We start from the raw sequence: 26,240 nt of genomic DNA, 5'->3' as shown, positions 1-26,240 counted from the left end.
CAAGAAACACGGTAGAACTGCAAAAAAGAAAAAGTGTAAGCAATGTGAATACAGTCCAGAGGATAGCTTAATGAACATAATAATAGTCTTGTCAGTGGGACAAATATTTACTTCCAAATGCACTGAATTTCAATTACACCAGCAACCCACTAAGACCAATTTCATTTAAAACACGTAAGTAAAACACTAGGTCATAATTACCTGGGGTAAAGGTCCAAATAGAACTGTCCTAACATTTCTCCTGTTGAATTATCCTTTACTGTATAAAGACTAACACTGTCGTGCCAAACATGAGCACTTTCTACTTGCTCAAATACAAGTCCCAGCAGCTTCTGGTAAATACTCAGTAAGCCTTCTGTAACAGCCTCAATTGGGAAGTATTCCTTCAGCTTTTCTTGATCTATGGAGTACTTCAGCTCTTCTGTTTTGTTCATATAATAATGAAGATCCCATGCATTGATTCTTCCATCACAACAAAAGTTCCTTTCTTTACACTCCTTTTTCTTCAAATCTAGAATGAATTCTCTTTCTTCCTCAGCCAACGGCTTTAGCTTCTTACTCAAATCATCTGAAACAAAGATTGCCTTGGAATCAACTTCTGTTTTCCTTACTATAATGTGTATTCCTATAAAACACACTCATAACTTTAAGCACATGCCCCAAGAGTGGATGCTAGAGTTTCCCATTTGTTGACCAACAGCAAGCAAACTGTCTGCTTTCTTGTCTTAATGAGTTTTAATCACAGGCATGGTGTAAATAATACAGCATAGTACTGTAAATAATACATATATAGTACTGTGAAGGGTTTTGGTAAATTTAGTTTTTCAAAGACATGAGAAATGGAACGCAACACTAGATGCTTTTGCTTTAAGTCTTTGATTCTACCTCACGTAATCTCAGATCTCTTGATGTATTTCTGAAGAAACAGCTGAAGACTACAACCACTACTAGTCACTGGAAATGCAACACAAAAATTAAAACACTAATTTTTTTTTTACAAGATTTTTCAAAACAATTATGAGCTACTTCCAGGTAAAGTCTGACAAGAGATGAAAGAGTCCTTGCCTATGCAAGTTAGCTTTTAGACTACCAATGCTACCGGATATTAATCTCTATGATGCCATTTTTTTCCAATGTAGCTTTTCTTGGACGAGAAAGGGTCATAGCACGACTAATGCAATACACTGAATATAAAATACTTAAACTTGTAACTAAAGCACATACTGTACCTATTCTCTTGTAAGTATTTCAGGAGTACCAGACACTGTCTTTTTCCTTAAGAATTCAGGTTAGTGTTCACTATTGGTATCTAGAGTGTAAAATTTACACTCTTATTTCTAGGTGGGCTGTAAGGCACTATATGCATTTACATGACTGAAATACTATTCACAGCTAGTATTATACTAAATTCAGAATGTCACATGACAGAATGCTTTCCTTCCAAGCCATAAGATTAGCTTATGAACATTAATTTAAAATATGAACACGTATGAACAAAGCAGAGCAAACCACACTATCATGCTTGTAGTCAAGGATATATCAGACTAAATAAAAGCTAACAATTAATTTAATAACATTCTCCCTTTACGAAAATTACCCTGAAACATAATATACTATTCTATTCACAAATATCATCTCATACTGTAAAAAGTTAGTCACAAAAAAGCCTGCTAAATTATGAGGTGTGTCAGCTTCAAAACAAATGAAAAACTACAATATCATATAAATGCATTTAGAATTACAAAAATAAAATGGGTAGAAATAGTGCAAACTACTTTAAGTACACTTTAAAAATCAGGTAATTATAACATTTAATTATAAGTCAAAATTAAGTATAAGTTTATTGCAAATATATGGGTAACTGCTATTGCCAAATATGGAACTGAGCTCATGCCGTAACAGCAGAAACGTGACAGAATTACAGCTGAAAAAAGAGGCAGATTTGAACCTCTTTACTGATGTGTAAGCCCACAAAACTCACTACCATCAAACAGACCTTACTGCTGCACTAAATTATTTTGGGTGGCATATTTATACATTTTATCAATATACAATCCTAAGTGGTGTCAGAACACATTAATAAAGGAACGCATACTATTCTGTGAAACTACGTAATTCCAGAAAGCGTAGGTTAACTCCATGCACAAGAGGGGGCACTGTGAGGTCAACAGGATGACTGTGAATTTGCAAACTGCTCAGTTTAAAAATTTTCTAGGTAGTTCTGTTTTCAGATCAAATTCCATTAGAAGGATTTTGAATTCCAGATTTAATCTATCATTCAAGACTTAATTCCTTAGCTCATGAAAGCTGCAACATCATATACTGTAATCTTTCATTAAAGTTAATGCAGTTGTATCAGAAAAAGGCATTGAGGCTACAGATGCACAAAAAATTGCAGCTAACCTAAGTGAATGAAAAGCTGCAATTGTGACGCAGCCTCTTGAACTGATAAAATTGCTTAGGCTGCATATGTTATTCTGGTTCTAAATCAGGATAACTGCATATTGAGGCAGAGAAAGGCATAATGCTTGCTTCTGTTGGCTGTCACAAAGCAGCTATTTTCAGATTTTGTCTTGTGCTTTCCTGTTTTGGAGCAATTGTATTTGTACAGCTATGATCTGAAAAAAATATATGCCAGAACAGAGGCAACAATTCATTTTCTATCTAAACATGAAGGTCACTGTGACCCAATATGTATTTAAATTTATCTTGGCCGAGGAGTCAAGTTGCCATACCGAATATAAAAGTATTGTTTATAAATAAGCACAAACCTAAGAAGGCTGTTACGTTATCTGTGCTCTTTGCAGTGTTTACCTCCAGAACAAAGTTGGCATGTGTATTGTAACCAAGAAGTTCTGCCACTTTTGCCCTTAGTGGAAGCAATTGCTGAAGAATTTTTGTGTTCTCCTAAAAAAGAAAGGGGAAAAATTTGTAAAGTGAAACCAGAAAATGTATGTTTGAAACAATTATTTGAATATCTGTAATAATAAGAAACAGCAAACATTTTAAATGAAACACTTTAAGATATAAATATGGAATAGCGTAAGTGTAGTTAGATTCTGGGAATCTTTTGCCACAGCATCTGATAGCAAGTAGCTAGTTTTCTAGTCAATCTGAGTCATTATTTTATCTGTTTTAATTAATCAAAAGTTACACCATTTTGTTAAAGGCTAATAACAAATCTTTGACTGTTGCAAAGAGTTTATTTCCTTTATCAATCATTTCAATGTGAAAGATAACAGGGAAAATGGCTGACAGCTGGCTTAATTGCTTGTTAGTGAAGACGACAGACTGCAAAGCTATTGTGTCAACGTTCAAAGCTTGTTTGCAAATTTCCCTCTTTTGCCACTAACAAGAGCAATCAGAGAAAGAGATCTGAAACACAAAAACCCCAGTCCCTGACCTAAATGTGGTGGAAAAGATGAAAATGTAACCATGATAACCTCCAGTTCTGGAAAACTGAGAATTCTCAGGGGAAACCTTTTTCTTTTCGAGAACTAGTTTCAGTGCTTGTCTCAGAGTTTTAATAGCAAATCCCTTTAAGCATACTGACTTGTACACTAGTCAGTTTCGGTGCCATTTTATCTTCAAAACTCTTCAAATTTCCCAGCACTTCAAGTACAAAAGCTCAAGTCCACTATTGTTCTCTAATGAATGGTTGGTACAAAGGCCTGACTGACACTTCTACCCTTCTTAACATTTTCATTATTTTTGTACCTGTCTAGGTGCCCAGTCTCATTAGTATCAAGCAAATTATTTGTGAAAATATTTCTTCTTTCTATACAGCAGGCTTCCAGCTATTTTTTCAGACACTTAAATGAATATTTTATAAGAAATTTGAGATTTTTTCCACACCTAATAAAAATTCTCATCAAAATGTAATGCATTAATTTCATACTTAATCACCTGTATTTCTTAATTAATACGTGTGCTTAAATAATCCCTCTTATTCAGAAGAATCCCAATGCACTACAGAAGGTAGAGTCAGATGTCCCTCTCTGGGAGGAAAGGGCCATTAAGCAGCTGTGCAACACTGTAGGGAAATTTGGCAAAAGACCAAAATCCTACTTCTATTTACAGCACCATTGAAAGTTTAAGAAATGTACACACACACAAACAGATCAACAACTTTCTAAGGTCTCTGGGTATCAGAACAAACTGGAACAAGGAACTGTTAAAGATTACACTAAGTTTTGATTTCATAGTTCTAGACAATATATAGAAAAATCTAACATCTGAATGTCTAGCTCCATTTTTCATCTCTGTCATTACCTTGTAGAACAGTAAGTATACGACATACCTCTTTGCATCTCGAGTTAAAGGCAGATTCCATTTTTCTCCTGGTTTCTGAAATGCAGCACTTCTTCATGACAGGAAAATAGTGGGGATACTTTAAAGTAATTTTATATTTGTCTTCCTCGGTCTTCTCTAAACTCTTAATAAAGTCATCAGGAAGGCCTTCTGTAGAACACAATTTAATAAACAATGTTTACCAGAATTATCTACTCTCTTTTTGTGAGATTATTGCATTTTGTTTTGCTGCAGTCTACAACGGCATCAGAAATCTCCATGGAAATATAACCTCAGTTTTTATAACTAAACTTGCTAAAACTTTTTCAAATTCCAACAAAGCAAAACAGAAGTTGGAAACAGTTGTCATCAAAAGAGAAGTACATGTTAAGGCTACCAGATAAAAACATAATATGACCCAGAAAAAAATCTCTGGTGTTATTGAAGCACATTTTATGCCATGCCCTTCAGATGATTAATTCCCAAATTCTCTGTCACATGAAATCTCTAAATCAGTTCAAATGATTGATGTAGGTAAAATATATTGCAAGACAGGAAAGTTTTTCCAATAATTGCAACGAATACAATTCACAGGGCAAAAAATTCACCTGATGGCAAGGAACTGAGAAAAGAAGCAGAGAAAAGTGAAGTTATGAAGAAGGAAAAAAAAAAAAAAGTAGAACAGATATGCTAACTTGACAGGAGGCAAACACTTCAAGAAACACAAACCTATGAGAAGGCTATAAACACTTGGAAAGGGTAATTCTAAACTGACTTTGGGGAAGGATTCAAAAGGAAAGACAGAAGACTGGAAATCAGTCAGAATTGCACTTGATCTAACCACCATTCACTGGGCCACGTCCCATTACATCAGTAAAACGGGAACGTTGAAGAAATGGAAAAAGCAAGCATATTACTCACCAAGTTCTTCCTTAGAAAAGACAAGAAATGCGTTTTCCTCATTCAAGTTTTTGTTAAAGTCTATACACAGCTCACTCATTTTTTTCTTCATTGTCTTTATTTCCTGTATCGGGTATAAACCGAACTTAGTGGAAACACAAAAATAAAACTTGGCAATTACTATCCTCTACATGAATAGTATTTCACTTTTTCCAGCTAGGCTCCTTACCAGCTGATGGAATTGGGCCAGTAATATACTGCAAGTGTGTAGCAAGCCATTACACTCTTTCTCAGTCCTCCATTTTATCTTTCTATTGGTCCTGAGCAATATAGTTGACAATGAACTCTGGGTTAGGGCTATGGCTCAGATAAAGTTTCAAATGGATTCTCAACTCAGCGGGGACTGATCATATAAGCACATTCTCTGAACAGTATTATATACTAACATTATTTTATTTAAATCCTTAAGTTACAATTATAAGTGAGAAAATGTCTACTAAAATAAATGAAAATCAAGGAAGTAAATATGCATGCAACCTATTGAAAAACACTCTCTTGGAAATGTGCAAAAAGAAGAGAACACCCACACATGGCAAGACCATTCCAAAACCTTTCTAAAAATTCTAATATTTACCCATCAGAAACACTTTCTAATAGATCTCCTAGCATGTCTCTGTCTCTTACTGTCAAGTTCATGTGAACGCAGTAGGTATCCATAGAAGAATACACACCAAACACGAAAATATGCAGACTACTATTAGTCAGGTTTTTACTTAAATGTAATTCAATGATTGTTTCCTTATAAAATACTTCAACATCCCTTTAGAAGCATCAGCTGCCCTGTAGCAATGCAAATACACATGAAACTGATCTCTGTAACTGAAGGTGTGGATGAAGAATGATTATTTTCTATAAAGCTTGAAGTCTATTCAAGAGTTGCAAACTGAGATTGTTACACAACATCACTCAGAATTTAAGAATTGTTATGTCAGCATCTCAGATGCTGATAATTTTACTTCAAGATTTTCAGAAATAAGTGCTTTTATATGCTTGAGTAAATCCTCCCTTAATGGAGCAAAAATTATCAGTGTGGCTTATGGTCCCTATAAGCTACCTTAAGTTATTTTAGTCAAAATGCTAAAAGCTTGGACACATTTTACAATGCTGGTTAATAACTGAAATTAAAACGGTTGTTAATTGCTAACAATTGCTCATACTTCTGAAGCTTGGACTCACAAATAAGATTTTTGAAAGTTCTCTTGGCTACCTAATTGAGGCATTCTCTGTAACCAGAATATAGAACAAACCTCTTCCAGATAGGCTTCTCTTACTCTGGAAGACTAAGAGATGTGATGCCTATCACCTCTTATACACCGAATACTGTTGGTGCCTACAGATTAATTTTAAAACCTTAAGGTGATTAATGTTTAATGGATGGACCTGGAACTAAGAACACTTAAGATTAGAGCAGTAATTAAGCAGGTCCAAGATCACAAAGTTCAAACATACACTTAGTACAGCTACGAAACCTTAACTTCATCTCTTCAACAATTTGTCACCTTTGCTTTATAAACTAATAATCCGTATTTACATTCTGCACTTCTTTAGGAAGATGGAGTCCATTTCTTTTTCCCACTTGAACTGATTTCTCTAGATACCGCTTTGTTTCAGGCTTTACATTTTGAAGATCGCAGGTTTGCTGAAATGACAGTATAGAATAATTGAATTTATAACATGAGTAAGAAACACACCAAGCATTAGAAGAGTCTGAACAGAGCTGGTCTTTAGAACGCCACCATAGTAAACAAAGGAATATCCCAGATTTTAGTGCAAAGGACTTTCCAAAAACAGTTACCTTATACAATAGTATTCTTGTATTAATGTAGCACATTTTATTTTTCTTTTACTATCTCAACATATTTACATGTTGTCATAGTGGCAAGCCCTTTTAGTTTACATGACAGTGCGCTTAAGCTTTTTCTGTAGAGACAGCTTTCTTATACGCACTTGAAGAAAATCACTGCTGTAAGGTAACACTGTACCTTAAAACGTAGGGGGGTTTAAAAAATCCCCAAAAAATTACAGAAGATGGATTGGTCCTGTGAGGGTCTTCCTTCAAACTGACTGCAGCATAACTGTTTAATCCAGAACCTTGAATTTTTGTCCAAAACTGAAAACAATGCTGTACACATTTTAAATTTATCTTGCCTTATCTAAAAGTGACCATTTAAAAAAAGATATTGACTTACAGTCCTTGTTAAAAGAGACATATTCTACTTAAGCTCACCTTCAAATATGAAACTATTGGAATTAGCTCTGACTTGTCTTAACAACGCTCTAATCAGCTTAATTACGTACAATTCCTGACTAGCATCTCCGAAAAGTAAGGATGTTGAGACATGCACTTTTTATGAACGTTACACAACTATGTACAGCTGTTAACTAATGACTGGCCAGTGTAAATTACCTCTAAATTGTAGAAAAAATGTAAGACAGGAACCTATTTGCATTCCAAGAGAAAACAAATAAGAACAAAAACTCTGAAACAGATTATTTTCCCAACTGTCATTTAAAAATAGCCCACACCAGTGCCCTGCATGTCAGATTAAACAATTAATGGAAATTTGTTTTTAGAACCATGAAGGAGCTCAGAATGGTTTAGCTTTGTTTGCACTTGAAAAGGGTATCAAGTCCCAGTAGCATTATGCTACAGCAGGACTGCCAAGCATTAGTACAATTGTGCCTAAGTCTTACACACATACCGATAATCTATCTGCAAGGGTTTCTAAGTCCAGTGAAAAACAACTGTAACAAACACTTCACTTGGTGATAAACTTGCTTTTCTAAAGCAATACACAAATTGAACTTAGTTTACTGAGACTGTTATACGACGAATGATGAATATTTATTCTTTTTACTATTACTTATTTACCAGTAATTTAAAAAATAATCCATAGATTCGTGACAGGATGATCTAACTACTGTAAGTCATCATACATCTGAAGTCAATGGTAATTAACAGGTGATTACATTGTATACTTTTCACTATGGCTATGATTTTTTTTCAGCATTCAGCCACTGATATTTTGTTTGTTTGTTTTTAAATAAGAGGATGTAAATTGTGGAATTCACTCTTTTGTGAGAAAAGTAAGTGAAGAAAATCATGCCCTCTGTCCTTTCCAAATCAAACCTCACATCTCCATCTTCATTTGCGATAAATGCATAAGGCAAGCAACTCAGGAGTATTTCCCAACACAGAGATAAGAAAAATGCCATTACCCTACTCCCTACAACACTCGTGCTTCTTGCTCTGCTTCTGGCAAAGAATACTCCCTGAAATTCTGCAGCTTTATGAAGACATTCATGCTATCAAGCACTACACTTAGGAGTGTCAATGTTGTGATATTGAGTACAAAAGTATTTGTAACAATCAGAATTTTCCTGTACTGTTATTTACTGGACAACCCGAAATTCCAGAGTTCTTTTTTCAGACCTAAGACTGTGTGACAGAAAAAGCACAACTTCAAAATGACAGAGGTGAAAAATGCCAATACTGTCAGTACATTAACATTTATATTGTGCTAACTGTGCTGCAGGCTCAAAAAAAGAAAGGTTGAGAAAAAAACTGAGTACTCCAGTCTCTAAAAAAAGACACTACTTTTATTCCAGTTAAGGACAGAGGACTGTGAATAACTTGGTCTTGCTGAGTTATTTAGGCATTATGAGGGATCTCCCCGACCCTCCACTGGGCATACGGAACTGTCATGTTCCTGAAAATCTCCTGGTCCCAAACTGCCAAGATTTTAGGCAGAAGAAGGGAATTCACAAACACTAAGTTTAAGCCCTTAAAGCTAGTGAATAATCGCTACTTCTAAAGCTAAGAAATAGAAAGACTGCTTTGGGGAAAAAGGAGAAGAAAGCTAAGTTAGTGTTCACCTTGACAACTATACATCTCTCCATACACTTCAGAAGAAATATATGTTAAATAGCTTCTAGTCTTAATATTAGCCTTTACGAAGTTTATCTGCATCACAGATATGCTTATGAGAAGAATGATAAACATTCAAAAAGACCTTTCAGGTCTTTAAGTATAAGTAAGCGTATACACCCTCCCAGACACAGGAATGAAGGGTGCTCTGTGGTCATCTGTGAACTTCAGACTGGTCAGAACAATCTATGTCATCCTGTGTTTCTTTGAAGAACAATTTCCACATCAGAAGTGCTCATTTCAAATACACCACACACATGGAATTTTGCAACTTTCCAGAAGTTTTAGAGTGGTTATCACTGATGATTTTGTATACCATTTAATATGTGCTTTCAACAATGCCACCTTGTTCCACGAAATCTTCAGGCATAGTAAGAAACAAAATATACTTAGGATATCATGACCAAAACTGCATCAGCTGTTTACATCAGGCTGAGTTTCCTGAGGGTGTGTAGCTGCAGAAGATTGGCAACATTCTTAAGCATGCCTCTGCTAGCCAACATGTGCAGATGTTAGGAGCAATGAAATGTAAAATCAGTTTCAGTACTAAATTCACCTTTATTCCAAGTTTTAGACCCCAAAATAAAAGTTTTCTAAAAAGCATATTCAACAATATACATTTATGGAGAAATTATTTTCCCTAATGCATGAAGAAAAGAAACTGGATTACTTTAAGATGTTTGGTTTTGTTTTGGGGGGTTTTTTTGTTTAGTTTTTTTTTTAATTAAATACAAACCCATTACATATCTTCCATCATCAACAGTTCTTAAATAAAGCAGAATTTAGAAAGAATATCAAACTGTCATTAACTTAGGACAGTTTCATCCTTTTTAAAGGGAGGAAAAACAGTCAGGATGTCACTGAAATCAAGCAGATTCGCTAATCTTTTAGCAGACTGACTGTATTATGAATAATATGGGAGTGTCAGGGTTCTTGTTCTCCTCCATGCATCTTAGCACACCCCTGTGCAGGATGATGAAACTGAGTTCATGTACCTGAACTATTAAATCCTCAGTAAGGCCATGAAAAAAATGATTCAATCAAAATTATTTACTGGCTCATTTAAACTGATAAAATGATTTAAGGAAACCGTTTCTGTTTGTGGAAGTCCTTTTATAAATGTAGCCATGGAACCTGACTTTTCAACTATGTGTTTTTAACAGAAGAAGGCATTAGAAATTTGGCAAAAAATAATAAGACATTTGTGATTTGGAAATAGCAACACTTGACCAATCTGACCCTATTGCAATTTCACATATGTTCTATAACAAAAACTGCTACTACTTTCAGAGTTGTTACGAAGTTGATATATGCTCAGAGGCTGCACCTCTGGAAAACTACCTCATGCTTGCATGCTGTAGTTAAGCCAAGAAAAATCTCTAAAAATATTAAATGGAGACTTAAGCAAGAATTGTAACTGTTACAAAAGCCAAGTATTGCTGCAAAGGAAAATGAAGCAGGAAAGCACCAAATGAAAAAGATTAAAAAAAAAAAAAATAGGAGTGAATTACAGCAATCAGTTTTCAGCAACTACTGTCAGAAATTTCTGTAAATTAGAAATACACAGATGCATAGATACTGCAGATTAATCCTAAATATATCTAAATGGAGGGTGTGGAAAATCAAAGCAGATAATAAATACATAGCAAACCATTTAATTAATAGCAACAGCAGGGAAAAAAAAAATCAGCATAAGGCACTATCTTCCAACACACAACAGAAGCTCTTTAAAATGGAGCTATTAAATACCTCCATATCACATAAACAACAATACCCAGCTAGAGGATAACACTTGAAAATGTGCCTAGAAAACACACCAACAGTAAAGAATGGTATTGAAAGGCACTTTATTAGGTGCTGCAAATATTATTCTGGTTCCCAGTCAACACTGCAAAAAAGAACAAACGATTGCAAGAAATATGGCTTCAATATATTATCAGCATCACAAGAAGGTTAAAAATCAATGCGGTTGAAAGGGAAGATTCACATCTGAAGCAAGGACAATTTTTTCAATTAGCTTCCTTGCATTATGTTTACATTAGACTTTTAGAAAATTATTACTGTCACTACATGCATTTAAACAAAACCTTCTGTTTGAGCTACAAGGGAAACTGAAAAGAAACATGAAAGAGATAGAAACTAGCCCAACAGTAAATGTAACTTTTGACTTAGTTTTGAGGCTTAAGCAACATACCAGGAGGAGTATGCAATGCCTATTAGCAGATCAAAAGAAGCAATTTCAGAGGTCACTTCTAGTTATACATTCTCATTAACTTCCGTAAGTTAAAACTCAACTTTAAAATTGTCAACAATTTCAATAAAGCACAATTTTGGATGCAAATTCAAAAGCAGTATAAAGCATTAAATACACTAAATACATTGCTAAATACTAAATAAGCACTAAATATATTGCTACATTGCCTGTTTTCTTTCCTTCCCTCCCTTAGTGATGCTCTAGGCAAATGGCTCAGGGAGTTCTGCCAGCAGAAAACAATCTGTTTTATTTTTCCTGATGGGTTTCTTGTACCAGCTCATTAGAATATTAGACAAAAGTCAAAGCTATCACAATGGAGAGAGAGAGAGAGAGAGAGAGAGAGAGAAATATAACACACACCTAGACTATGAGAGGCAAAGCATGGGAGCACCAGGTTTACTCTGGCTTAAGTTTTTGTGGAACTATGGCCTTTTTGTATAGTTGCATCCCACTGGAAAGATTAGCTGGTACAGACGCACCGGAAATACACAGTAGTGGGTTTGAAAGCGCTTGAAAAGCACTGTGGTTACTCACTTCTCTAGAGAAAAGTTCTTCACTGCTAAAATTTTATCTACATTTTCACATTTTACTCAGATATCATTGCAATTTACCTGCAAATAAACAATCTTCTGAAACACATCTTCTCTCATGCTCATCTCCACGTCAAAATTGGAAAGCTTTTTGTCAGCTTCTGTACTTGCTAAGCGTACTTCTTTGTCAGGTGAGACATGCTGGGGAAAATCCAACATGCTTCTTTCCACTGTTTAAATAAAAGGCAATGAACACTTACACAGAAGGCTAGAAACACTTTAAGGATTAGTTAAGGATAAGGAAATTCCCCCCTTCTGGTATTTATAAAAGATCTAAGAAAACAGGAAGCCAAAGCAATCTGACATCTCAGGTCAGGCTTGAAATAAATAGTTATTACAGATAATGTAAAAATGAATAGGTGAAAGGACAAAACTGCAAACCATTATAACAAACAAACATTTTACAGGAACTATTACCCAAACCTAATTACCTCATCTTCTTTCTCCTACAAAGTCAACTGAAAGGTGTAAAAATATGACATGTGATTTTTGAAAGATGACCTATTTGTAAATGAAGACTGATGTTGTTTCATAGCTGGCACTATGCACAGATAGCATTTAAAGTGAAAAGCTCTGAATGTTTCAAACAGGCTCATCTACCTTGAAGTTATTTTTACAATGTTAAGAGAACAGCGTCAATTTTCCATCTTCTGTGTCTAGTGAGAAACAGTAAGGCAAACACAGAAGATGTTGTCTATGTATTTGGCACTCCTACAATAATACTACCTTTTCAGAATACACGTTTGTGTATTACATTGTGTAAAGTACACTTTTAAATAAAGCCTTGCTTATTAAAGGAATACAGCATCTTATAAAGACATTAAATAGAAACTCCTAAAATAGAAATTAATTGTTATGACCAGCTGAATTAACTTAATTCAAAACCAATTATAATTTCACCTCCCCGAAACATATTTTAAACTAACAACATTTTAGGATGATATAAAGCTTTGCAATTTTATGTAATCTAAAGTTGTTTTTTCAAACCCCAAGATACTCTTAACTCTTCAAAAACCTTTGGAATGTAAACATGAGCATATGGTTCTTCTTGAAGTCTATAGGAAAACCCCTCCCCCACTCCTGTCATCATGCCAAGATGTTTCAAAATGAGTTTTGGCAGCTTCCAAGTGAAATGTATGTCCTGTTGTCATCTGTGTCTTTTCAGATGGTTAATTCCAGTTACTGGGGTAGGTCTTTCATGCACATGTGAAAGGGACAAACAGGCCTTAAAAATCCAAGGTTCTAATGGAAGTATTGCTACACTAACACATCCTTATCGTATGCCGTGGTATTTCACAGGCAAACCATGCTAATTTCACATACAGCTTTGAAGGTTAGCAGTAAAAGCTTAAATAGCTTAAATATGGTCCACTACAGCGACAGCATGCAAAGAAAAAAGAAATAAATCCTGGAGCAAGTCTTGGTCACTACACTGAGAAGCTGATGGCCACTGTTTCTGAATCAAACTTAGATTTTATAATTTAATTTAAACTAGAGAGTTTTATGCTATGGTGAAAAGGCTTGCAATAATTGTACCGAATACGTTGGTACAATTAAAACTGAATCTGACAGGAAGCTGTTCAGATGAAGACTACTCAGTCTTTCTGCCAGCATCAATCCCACTCAATTCACTGAATGTGGGTAATTTTAAGTAATGTGAAAGCTAGCCTAGTATTACAGTACAATCATTTGAGCTGGAGGCTGCTCTTTTTTGCTAGGTGAAGATTTTGCTCCAAGACTGGTGACTGGTTTTAGCACTTCTGTTGCTACTGCAGATTGTTTTAGAGGATTTAAGAGACCTTGTCATTTTATTACACTATTTTTTGAGAGTCATGCAGCTATCATCTGGTTGTTTTTCAAAACAAAGCCAACCAAGAGACATTTTATGCTCCCATCTTCTCTGACTGACAATTATTAACAAATTAACTAATGATCCATGCTTGACCGTTAAACTCCATCCATGTATTGACATGTCTTCATAATCCATTCAGAACTGTCTAGAGGTGACTGCATGACTGACACCTCTTCGTGGATTCTTCAAGGCCTTGCAGGCTATAACATAAAAGTGAGCAAGTGGAGCAGTCTTCTTTCAAAAAAACATTAAAAAATGCCCCCGTTTTCATCATGTTTTCTCCACTAGGAGCTTTCAATCATTTCATTTGACTTGCTTGCCTCAGCTTCTGCAGTGTCTGCAAAAAGCACTGCTGGTCACATTTGAATGTACCCTTGCATACTACAGACAGTGTAATCTACACTGCTACACACTGTCCTCAGGCAGATGTACACAGCTGGAAAAGCAAATGTAACCGTATGGAGCTTCACATGCAAAAAGAAAAGAGATGACCATCACCAGGTGACTGTTGAACAGTTCCCTAGTTGTGTCAAAGAGAACAACAGCACAGTTTTGCTAATGCTTATTTTTGTCTCTAGAATAAGGCAGCAGGATTTTTTTAGCTCATCATGTTTACATACTCAGAGATACCGAAAGGTTATTGTGACCAGAGGACCCTTGAGAAGCCTCTACGCATTCTACACTAGAACAGCACAGATCACAATGGTAAGTAACAACTATCTTTTCTCAATATTTCTTTATGTGCAGACAGAATGCCCTATGGAAAGAATCACAGAAAATACACACTAACCTGCATATTCCACTTCTATATCTGCCAAGGCCCGTACAGTATTTTCATGTGTTACTTCTTCAACGTCAAGCATCCCGACACTGTCATATACATGTTTTGCTTTCCTGATTAGTTCTTCTGTTCTTGTTCTAATTTGGTCTGGTGACAGGTCCCATCTCAGAAGGTTTCGGCCTGATGCTATGTATGAAGAAGCCTTGAGCTGGCTAGTAATTTCTGCTCCTAATGTCATTCTCAACACAAGCTGTGGCCCAATGGACCTGAAAGTATAAAAATGATCATTGCAGAGCAGCATTCGAGTTCATGAGGAAGCTTAGAGCAAACATTACAAAATAGAAAACAGACCTTTAATAATTAAGAATATTTTTAGAAGCAAGAATAAAGTCCTTTCTAGAGCCATAACTTGTCCGCAGGATCATACACAGCTGTTACCCTTAGCAATTATGTCTAATTTTAAATAAATCAGAGGTCTGTCTTCTGCCTTTTCCATCTATAGGATGACTAAGTGCAGACAGGGATAAAAACCTTGGTATTGGCAAAACAAGACAGATTAAATTATTATTCAATCTTTTAAGAAAAACATAGTAACAGTTACTGAAACTCTACTGAAACAGTCAGTATTTTCATTTTTTAAATAAGGAATAAACCCCACATTGTCTTTGTAGATTATTCAACAAATAATTTTCCCTTTATACAGGATGCCTGCCACATAATCAGACATGGGAGGAAAACTTCTAGTTGTTACTCGCTTGAAAATTTATCCCTTTAATTGTTGTGGATTTTAAACATACAGTTTCATTCTATTGTCAGAAGAGCTACATAAATTTACTGTAATTTATGTACTGTTGATCCTGATTATAGAAATCAAGTGTATTTCAGCTTCAGCTAGAAGAAAAGTTTATATATGTAGCTGATCTTACTGTGCTGAGCAATGAATGGCTGTTTTTTCCACTAATCTTGTTAACAATATTTTCAAAAAACTCCAAATTTGGGGTAACAAATCCAAATACAAGTTATGAAGACACTGGCTACAGAAATACAGGTACCTACTTCCACCCCAACAAACCAACATTTAACTTGGTTGTATAATGGAGAGGGATCAAGACTTGGGCAACTGAAAGAAGCAGGCTAATAGAAACCCACACAGAGAGAGCTTGCTACTCTAAGGGATGTTTGCTTAATGTTATTTTTAAATTAAATACCTTTTTCTCTTAAATGCCTTTTTTTCTTAACCCTAGTCACTGTACCTGTATTAATTTTATTGCAAAACCAGTCTGGTATGTGCAGATAGGCTTTGGCATACAATGCAGAGAGCATGCATAAAAGGACAGGCAATTTCAGCCTGAGGGAAAAACATAGCAGAAGAATGAAATGCCAACAATCAAAAAGAGCCAGTTGCTCTTCTGTTTGAAGGCAAGACTTTTTGTTAAAAGTCTCACTCATCTGTAAGAGGCATTCTCTAGAAGTAGCCTAGACAATTTATTTTTATGCAAGACAAAAATGAAAGACAACATTTCTATTTAATCTTTGTGTTGAGGTGGGTTTTTTTGCTTCTTACCAGTTTCTTCAAATCCCCCCCACCAGTGTAGGCAAGATGTTTCCTTTTCTTTCTGTGGGCATAGAAACATCAATGTCCAGCATGCTGATGATTCAACTTTGAAAATGAGCCTGAATAAAAAAATATTTCTGTCACCTCTGTTCTATCTCTCTGATACCAACTCAGTTACTACATTAATGCCTCAGTAGCTTCTCCACTGGACTTTTGAAACTCTGAATAGCAGTTAGAAGTTTATGATAAATGAAGATGCTTTCATGAGAGCAAAAGGTTAAGTATTAGCATTCTCAGAATGCAGGGGTTTGCCATCCCCCCAGGCCACTGACTTCTACCCTGAATCTACAAATCCACCAAAGAACTCTCATTAAGTCACAAACAGTTTCCCTCTGGACTGCCCTGTGCCTAGTTTTTCACACACTGCTAGTGCAAGTCTGGTACAACCTTGTGGGAGGTGAAGGGCAACCGCCTCAAAACTAGGTTCAAGGCTCTAAACTCTAACACCACCCCACTCACTGCCTCTCAAGAACATCAGAAAGAATATGAAATGTGCCAAATTATGGTCAAAATAAAAGTAAAATAGCATCAAAGGAAACAGTCTGAACAACGTAAGAGCTGACAACTATGTGAAAGTGCACGATACATAACAAAATACTCTCTCTTAAAGAAGTTACAGCTTTCTGTCATTCATAACCTTCACACAGACATGTAGAAAATATAGCTCTGTCACTGACCAACTTTATCAGAAACAAAGACTAAAACAGTCGCAACATCAACAGATGATACTAATTTCAGCCTGTGTAACAAGTTTAATTAATAATTAAAATTGGACTGATTTAATGAACTTGAATGCAAGGCCCCTGATTACTGCAGAGCACTAATTTTAAAACACAAAAGAAAAGATGCCACCTGATTTTCTTAGTAGGTTGGCTAGCTGCATTGAGGGATACACAAATAGATTTGACAGCTATATAAATGATTGCCATAAATCCAGCAAGTGGTTGTCTAGCTGTTAGAGACAGGAAAACACAGAACTGCCTGGTTTTGAAATTCTGATGCCTTGCTTCCTCCTGCTGAGAGAAGGAAGCAGTCATTTATGTAAACAAAGGCAGTACAAACTCAGAAAGACCTGTAAGTCTTTCTAACTGACCAGTAAAGGTGGGCCTTCAAAAACTGTAACCCAACATTACACATAAAAACAATCACTACATGCATCTTTTCAAATAACCGTTTACTGACATGCGCCGTTACCTTGCTACCAGTCAACTACATTGTGCTTATGGCCAAAGTAGCCGACAACAGATTAATAAAAAATAATATGCAAGTAAAAATACATACACAGGTGAAATCTTGGGCATTTCTTTCATGGCTTAGCATTTCATACTCTTTGTCTACATAAAACTATAAATAAATAAATTCCCCAATTCGACGTATCATACTGCAATAAAATCAGTAATTTATTAACTTCATCTTATTTTTTCAAGAAAGAAACTAAGAAAATAAAGAAACAATGCCAAAATTAAAGATTGAATAACTATAAAGAAACAAGAGTATAACTAAAATATTGTGACTATTTAAAAAATGCTCTGCAACTACACTTGCCATGTTATTAGAGAGAAAATATTACAGTAAATTTTATTACTGACAGAGACTTTCACTTCCAAGATATTAACCGGAAAATAAATTCTATTAATAATGGTAGGAACCAGATGCAACAGCAAACAGCTTTCTTCAAACAGCAACTGGATCAGCAGGAGGCAGTTATTTTGCTTCTGGTAAATGCCAGCAACCATTGCTTGGTTCTGAGCCAATCAGAAGTTGCTTCAGTTTAAATTAGATGGAAGGATTAGCAAATGTAGGTTTGTAAATAATGTTACATGTATGCTGCAACTATACTATGTGAGCATGGGCAAGCTGTTGCTAATGCCTGAAATTACTAGTTCTAACTCTATCAGATCTTACACTCAGTTTCCTGCAGTGCAGTGTAGAACAGTAGGTGTATCTAAACAAGCCTGGGTTAAGGATAAGGTTCATGTCCAGCATCAGTATCACCTTAAGACATTCTTCTTCCCCTTCCGCCCTCTGCTGCTCATTTCTGTCCCTGTACACCACACCATCAATGACAGCAGCAAAAAAGTCAGAGCAGCACACAGATGGAAAATAAAGCAGACCCAAAAAATGCAGGGGGTACATCTTTTTTTTCAGCTAATCTGTTTCCATCATCTATTTTAACTACAAAACAGTTGTGATGGCATAAATGAAGGATCAGAAGTGTCAATAGCCACTTAAGCCTGCACTACTGCTAGAAACACATATGAAATGCATGGATTAGCAACAAAAGTCTAAAGATGATTACTGTCATTAGGCATACCACTGAAATGCCCCAGAGTGGAAAGAGCTATTGATGCTTAAGAGGCAATACTGACATAAACACAAATTTGACTAAACTGGTCAGAAATATGTGCGAGCTAGGTTTTTAAGAGATGTTTGTAACTATTAGGGCAATGGGATTCTGAAACAGGTGCTCAATAAGCACCAGGAAGTGGAAACACCTCTATTTATAATGTGGAGCTTGACCAGCTTATAAAATGGATTATATTACTTGGTTACCTAAGGTGGCGCAAAACTAGAGTTGATCACAGCAATTATCCCTTTCAGATGCTAGGGTCCTGTGAGGTCCTTCAAAATTCAAGCACCTTTACTTAAATTGTATTTTTACTATGAATATCTAACTGGCCTCTGCTGACAACCTGCACCAGTCTTTTTCATGGGTGAGTCCTACGGCATGTAATAATGTCAGTGGAATGACATAGAGGGCAGGCTGGAGTATATTATTCATTTGTGCACTGTTCCATCCATCTATGAGAAGGTCAGGAGGACAGGTGCACAAGGTTTGTTTTGGACTTCTAGCTACAATAAAGACTATTACAGATACAGCTGTTTTCACAAATTATGGTATTAATCTGCCGTTCCCAAAAGTAGTAAGAATGATAATTTTTACCAGAAGCAGTGTAAATTGAATAACAACTTGAAAGCTTAGTAGCCACTTTTAAAAGAGGATTTAAAAGAAAAAAAGAAAGCTTTTAAGTTACAGACTACATTAATTGCTATTTTTGCTAGAATGTCAGGTAATTTGTTTTACCAACAAATCTACAATTTGATTTCTTACTGCTTCTGGAAAATATAACTTTGATTTCCTTTTAGAAAGGAGAAAGACCTTTATAATATTCTATTATAGCAATACAGTGGCTAACATAGCTGCTGCAAAAACAAACAAAGCAAGTGAATTTATAGACTGAATTTTAACTTGTGCAGTAATTATTTTAAACATGTAAAACATTTAGTAAGCCTGGTTTTGTTTAGAAACATTTTCCATGACTGGAACATAAAATCATAGAACGGTTAGGTTTGGAAGGAACCTTCAAAGCTCATCTAGTCCAATCCTCCTGGAATGAGCAGGACCATCTTCAACTAGATCAGGTTGTCCAGAATCACATCCAGTCTGGCCTTGAATGTCTCCAGGGATGGTGCATCCACCACCCCTTTGGGCAACCTGTGCCAGTGTTTTACATCCTCATTGTAAAAAATTTCTTTCTTGCATAAAGCCTGAATCTCCTCTCTCTTAGTTTAAAACCATTACCCCTTGTCCTACTGCAACAGGCCCTGCTAAAAAGTCTCTTTGTGTCTTTCTTACAGGCCCCTTGTAAGAACTGAAAAGTCATGATAAGGTCTCCCTCAAGTCTTCTCCTCTCCAGGCTGATCAACCCCAACTCTTTCAGCCTTTCCTCACAGGAAAGGTGCTCCATCCCTCTGATCGTTTTGTGGCCCTTTGTTGGCATGCTCTGTTAACTCTAGTAAAATAAACCAAGAAAGCCACAGTCTGTGAAGCAGAAGCAGCAAAGGGTAGGAACCGGCTTTAGAAAATACAAACACAAAACCCTGTGAACTTGTGCACAATATGCTCCTATTACTGATCATCACTTTATAATATGTCGAGATTAAGCCTTCTGTCTCATTTGACTCTGCTTGCACAGGGATAGCTGTAACTCCATCCAAGACTCTTTTATAGTACTTGCAGTTTTCAAACTGATTTTCACCTAAACAGCATTAGTTAAAAAATTAAGTATAATTTTACAAAATACAGTATGTTAACAAATGTTTTTCTGGGAAATATGTAAACAGACCAGCTTACTGTACTTGCTAATAGATCTGGTAGATCTATTTTGATATACAAAAATCAGTATATCAGCTTCATGTAGGACAGAAAAACTGCTTCTGACAAAAGAGCTGGGATAACAGCTTCATGGGTAAAGTGTGAGACTAGATTTTTAAAAGAAAAAAGAAAGGAAAGGGTCTCAAATTCAGATACTTCAGTTCTCTTCTAGTTTTTAAACACTCTAATAGCAAATAAATACAACTAAGTTTTTCTTGCTACACCTTATGTATACAGAAGACATTCCTATGGGTATAACAGAAGATTTGCAAATCACAACAAACACAACGAACAACTTTTTCGATCTGTAATTTACAACTAAGTTTTTCTTGCTACACCTTATGTATACAGAAGACATTCCTATGGGTATAACAGAAGATTTGCGAATCACAACAAACACAACGAACAACTTTTTCGATCTGTAATTTACTGTACCGATTTTCTTCTTTGCAAAAGCTGCCAATTTACAGTTAAGAACAACAGTAACAGCATTCAGGTCTTTCTAGCTTTCGAAACTGTAGATGTTAGTGAAACACTTCCTAGTCTCACAGGCTGCAGGAGAATCAGCGCCGCCACGGTGGAAGCCAGCACTGTGTGAAGACCACATTCATCAGGCTCCTGACGTCAACGTTCACAGGCTCTCAATGTTTTGACTCCACCTAGCGGCCTTGTTTTAAAATAATAATAATATAAATAGACATGTCCCATTAAGGCAACATAAAAACTGACAGTTTGCCCTAGGACAAATTATTTAATACTTGATATACCATATGTTGGCATTTCCCTGAAAGTAAGACCCAAGTGCTACCAAACATATATAAATGATAGCAGACAGGCACAATTTAAGCAAATAGTCAAGCCTCAGATGTAATACATATATGTATGTGTATATATATATAATTTTCTTTCCACAAGGAAGTTAAAAAGCATTTCAGAAACAAACTGCAATGAGTATCAAGCAGCATCTAATATAATGTAAGAGATATTGCTGTTGATCTATGCTGTCAGGACAGATTTTAAGGTAGAAATTTAATAAGCTAAAATCTCGGTGTTATTTAGAGATCCTTAATTCTTGCTTGAATTTTAAATATTTAAGTATATCTCCATTGTTTCACTTTTGTCTCGCAGTTTTAGACAAGAAGTAATTGTTTATTTTATAGTAAAGAAATGACAAAATCAAGCAAAGTAAGCAGGGGACTTAGTAATCCAAGGTAAAAACAAGAAAGGGGGAAAAAACAGTCTGAGACAGCACAAGCAAAGTTTGTTTCATTTAACTATTTATCCATATGGCAATTTTGTTAAAAAAGGTTAAGAAATGGCTGCTGATTTTTCTGAATGAAACTAGGCAACCAGCGGAGCCCTGCAGGGCTTCATGCTGGGTCTGTATTCTTCCACATATTTATTCTTCATCTAATAAAAAGTGGGATTAATGAAGCTGACAAAATTTAATGATAATTTATTGATGATAATGCAGTGTACTAAAGGAACCACAAAAAGATACAAAAGAATGTCCTAAGAGTAAAGTTCAAAACCACTAACAAAGTTAAATTCAGTCTTAATAAATGTGAAATGACACACACATCTGACTTTATATAAATAGTGATAATATATTAGCTGATGAATCATTCTGGAGACATAACAGTTTAATGAAAACACGAGTCAAGAGCAGCTGAAAAGATGGAAATTACAGAATTTAGCAGAGGTAGAACAGAGAACACAGAATCACAGAATGGTTAGCGCTCGAAAGGACTTTAAGATTATCTAGTTTCAAGCTCCCTGCCTTAGGCAGGGACGACTCACACTAGACCAGGTTGCTCAAAGCCCTGTCCAACCAGGCCTTGGAACACTGCCAGGGATGAAGCATTTACCACTTTTCTGGGCAACCTGCTCCAGTGCCTCACCACCCTCACAGTGAAGAATTTCTTTCTTGTATCTAACCTAAATCTCCCCTGTTTAAGTTTGAACCCATTACCCCTTATCCTATTATTAGTCCCTGATGAAGAGTCCCCTCTACGGCATTCTTGTAGGCTGCCTTCAGATATTGGAAGGCTACTATGAGGACAAAACACAAAGATTCATTACACCACCCTGTAATAACATGTAGCACACACATACTATACGCAGTTCTGATCCTCTCAGCAGTTATAAACTCTCGTCTTCTGTTCTCCCACCTGACTTTTCTGTGCTATAAAATCACAATGAGTTAGCAACAACCAATCACCTGCACTGAGCAATTCATTCCAATAGACTCCATTCAAAGAACAAGTAACTATACAGGGATTTTTCAGACTGGACAAAAGAGGAATAAAAAAAATAATAAAAACAAAGTATTTTAGAGATTTCTACAACCATGAAGAGGACGGACAGAGTGAACAGGTATCATTTTTTACTCCCATTGCCTCTGACATAATTTAGGAAGAGATCAAACACAGTTCTAGAAAGCATTATCAATTAAAAAAGGTATTACAAATTTTTTCTACAAGATCCTATAAGACATCTGGCTTTGTGTTGGTAAGTTCCCAGTTTTCGGAAAAGATAGTGCTGGATGTTCATCCTATCTTACATGCTTTATAAGGCTCCTGGCTCCTGTAGAAGAAAGGATAGAGTTTTGAAATAACCTAAACCATTTAAAAGCAGTCCAGAGCAAGTCCATTTAAGTGCAAGTCCAGAGGAGGGCCACGAGGATGACCAGGGGCTGGAGCACGTCCCATATGAAGATAAGCTGAGAAAGCTGGAGCTGTTCAGCCTGGAGAAGAGAAGGCTGCGTGGAAACCTCACAGCAGCCTTCCAGTATCTGAAGGGGGCCTATAAGGATGCTGGGGAGGGATTCTTCATTAGTGACCGTAGTGATAGGACAAAGGGTAACAGGTACAAACTCAAACAGGGGAAGTTCAGGTTAGATATAAGGAAGAAGTTCTTTATTGTGAGGGTGGTGAAGCGCTGGAACAGGTTGCCCAAAGAAGTGGTAAATGCTCCATTCCTGGCAATGTTCAGGGTCAGGCTGGACAGAGCCTTGGGTGACATGGTTTAGTGTGAGGTGTCCCTGCCCATGGCAGGGGGTTGGAACTAGATGATCTTAAGGTCCTTTCCAACCCTAACTACTCTATGATTCTATGTAAAGAAATGTTTCCAAGCCAGGCATTTTTTCCTATATGGAGAGAATGACAGAACAGAGACATTCTCAATATACATTAACAGTGTGGTAAAAATGGTGCTCCATGGGTCAAATTCAGTACACAAAATGCTTCTGAGCTCAGTATCTTTCTCTCAGCCAGTTCAGGAAATAATTTTATTTTGTAAACTCTGTCTAATAGACAAGTTGTACCGCTGCAGTACAGAGAGGAAGTTGTGCCATTTGCAGAGTACAGGGAAAAGGAAAAACGTTCCAAGTGTCTCAGCTAGCTCTTCCCATTGCTGAGGTGCTGAACCTGATAGCTTAATGAAAGCATATGCACACACTATGAAAATAAGTATGAAATAAGAAAATTACTATGAAAGTTCTTCCCATTTCTTTGGCCTCCAATGTCATTCTTCCTCCCGTCTCTTTACCCCAGCCCCAGTTTCTTGCTGGTTTGCTTCTCAACAAGAGAAAAGCCAGTGTTAAGAGTTTCTTTCCAGTGACAGAAATCTAAAATTAGATCTTCAATATAAATTGTTTTTTTTTCCAGAGTCCATATACATCTATTTTCCTATTCAAAACCCGATTTTAAGACTTTCAACGGAAGACTCCATAATTCAAGAATCCTAGAGAATTATTTTAAGACAATGAAATTATATAAATCAGTGTAACCGCTTTTATTTAGGTATTTTTTCCCATTACTCAGAATATCATCAAATAGTAAACAGACAACTGTCCTTAATTAATCTACATTTTAGCCTGCCTTTTCCCATACATTTCATTGAACTAAATATTAATCTTTGACTCTTCTGGATTCCAATAGGAAAAGTATTTAATTGTAAATATTCTCCTTTTGCAAAGCTGCCTATTTTAACACCAAGAATTGGATGCTTAATGTAGTTTCATTCAACACAAGAAGTGATACTTGAAACGTACTAAGATCTGTCTTTTTTACCTCATGTTAAGATGTTGTGGGGAAAAACAGAAGCTAGGAATCTTTGCTACTCAACATTTCTGTTACCAATTGCTTAACTTATGAAAATTAGAGGTCATAATTAGGTATTCAAGATTACTGTCTTTTGTGAGACAATTATCTGGGCACTCTCGAATGATGACTTAAAAAAACAAATCACAATTGATAAAGTGCAGTGACCATTCCCCACTGTACTTACAAGTGATGAAAAAAACCCCCCAAAACTCAAATCAATACTCTATCCTTTATTATTGCTTAAGAAGGAGGTCTCTTCAGTTTTCAAATGCAAATTGCAAAAGTAGATTTTTTGTGTGTTTTTTTTTCCTAAAGAAAAAAACCTTCCATCCTTATTTTCCTTTCTTGCCTTTTGTTCCTTTTCTGAGAAAAAATCTGTAGTTCAAACAAGACCCTGAACACAAAATATGGAGAACAGTGAAAATGACTACACCCTGGTCAATTACTTGACGACAGCAAGAGCCTTATGAAAAGAAAAAATTCTGGGTCTTATTTTTTATCTGCTGGTAACCCTCACTCCTAATTCAACCTAAACAAAGGCTATGAAATAGCACAAAAATGGTATCTTTCATGCAGTAACCACGTAAGTGCCGTTCCTCAAAAGCCCACAAGAAATAACCATCTTTGTAATTTTACACTCAAATTCAGCTCAGTCCTCATTACCACAATGTATTTACGCTGTGACCCTCTACTATTTCCATGTTCCCTGTTAAACATGCTCCTTTGCTTATATTCTTCTGCCCTCTTTATTTCAGTAGTGCTGCTCATTTGTCTTGTTCATCTAGAACTCAATACAAGCCTTCTCCCACACCCCTTCTGGGTCCATTTACAGCTAGCATTCTTTACAGAGAAAGAAATTAATTCTTTGAGTCTTTGACAATATATTTGTACTCGTCTCATCCCACATACAATGTGAAGTAGCGACACACCTTTTTACAAAGCCATTAAACCCAGACGTTGCTGGGTCTCCCTTCACATACACCTTGCTGTAGAGCTCGCTCCTATTGCCTTAGTCCTCACTCTATTGTTTTCCTGCCCATTTCTCCTGCGGAACGGCTGATCCTCGGTGCACAAGTCGGAGACTTGGCCCCAACCGCCCTGCCCATCTGAAGGCACACAACGGAGGCTGTTTCGGGGAGGGCAGTCTGGAAGAAACACGCCAAGATCCGAGGCAGTAACACCACCAGGGTGTGAAGTTTCCCGCTCATTGTCTGCCTGGCCCATCGGAGCCCGCCCCGTACACCTGCAGCCAACGGCCCGCCCCGCCGGCCAGCGGGCGTTCCTCTCCTCAGAGCAGCCCGGCACCTCCCGCCTCAGGCCAGCCGCCCGAGGGGACAGCTGGCACCACGCCCAGGCACGGCTCCCCGAAGAACGCGGACTCCTGATCAGCCGCAGGCCGTTCGGTTCTCTCGCGGGTCGCAGTTCGGTGGCCCTACACCGGAGGCCGCCAGCCGCGGCTGCCTGTGAGGCGCCCCACGCCCGCGGCCCACCGCGCTACCCATCCCGCCGCGCCTACCTGCGAGCCGCGCACACGCACAGGGCCAGCATGAGGAGGGGGCGCCAGCAGAGGAGGAGAAGAAGGAGGAGGAAAAGCCCGTTCCCTCCCTCAGCCGCCCCGCCCTCTGGCCAGCCGCGAGCACAGGCCTCCGCCCTGCGCCGCCGACCTGCGTATCCGCTTCCGCCATCTCTTCACGCCCTTCCCGCCGCT

The 26,240-nt window shown here is 36.9% G+C and overlaps 1 protein-coding gene across 1 annotated transcript in view; it reads right to left on the bottom strand.

Annotated features, from left to right (window-relative positions):
• NLN (neurolysin) overlaps window positions 1–26,206 on the bottom strand; it is a 36,513-nt gene extending 10,307 nt beyond the window's left edge. The window contains exons 1-8 of the mRNA XM_061342660.1: window positions 26,049–26,206; window positions 14,665–14,921; window positions 12,044–12,192; window positions 6,782–6,889; window positions 5,212–5,314; window positions 4,301–4,461; window positions 2,772–2,907; window positions 202–568 (exon numbers count right to left, since the gene is read on the bottom strand). Of these exons, the coding sequence (XP_061198644.1) occupies window positions 202–568; window positions 2,772–2,907; window positions 4,301–4,461; window positions 5,212–5,314; window positions 6,782–6,889; window positions 12,044–12,192; window positions 14,665–14,921; window positions 26,049–26,080 (1,313 nt within the window). The 5' untranslated portion in view covers window positions 26,081–26,206. The remainder of the gene's footprint in view (window positions 1–201; window positions 569–2,771; window positions 2,908–4,300; window positions 4,462–5,211; window positions 5,315–6,781; window positions 6,890–12,043; window positions 12,193–14,664; window positions 14,922–26,048) is intronic.
• Window positions 26,207–26,240: the final 34 nt, after the last annotated feature.

The sequence above is a fragment of the Neopsephotus bourkii genome, unplaced genomic scaffold, assembly GCF_033783945.1.
Source record: "Neopsephotus bourkii isolate Nb327-2 ecotype Australia unplaced genomic scaffold, CSIRO-AGI_Nbou_v1 NB_1810, whole genome shotgun sequence".
Lineage (NCBI taxonomy): Eukaryota > Metazoa > Chordata > Aves > Psittaciformes > Psittacidae > Neopsephotus > Neopsephotus bourkii.
Note: the sequence above shows the minus strand (reverse complement) of the source record. Positions and strands in the feature narration are given on the sequence as shown.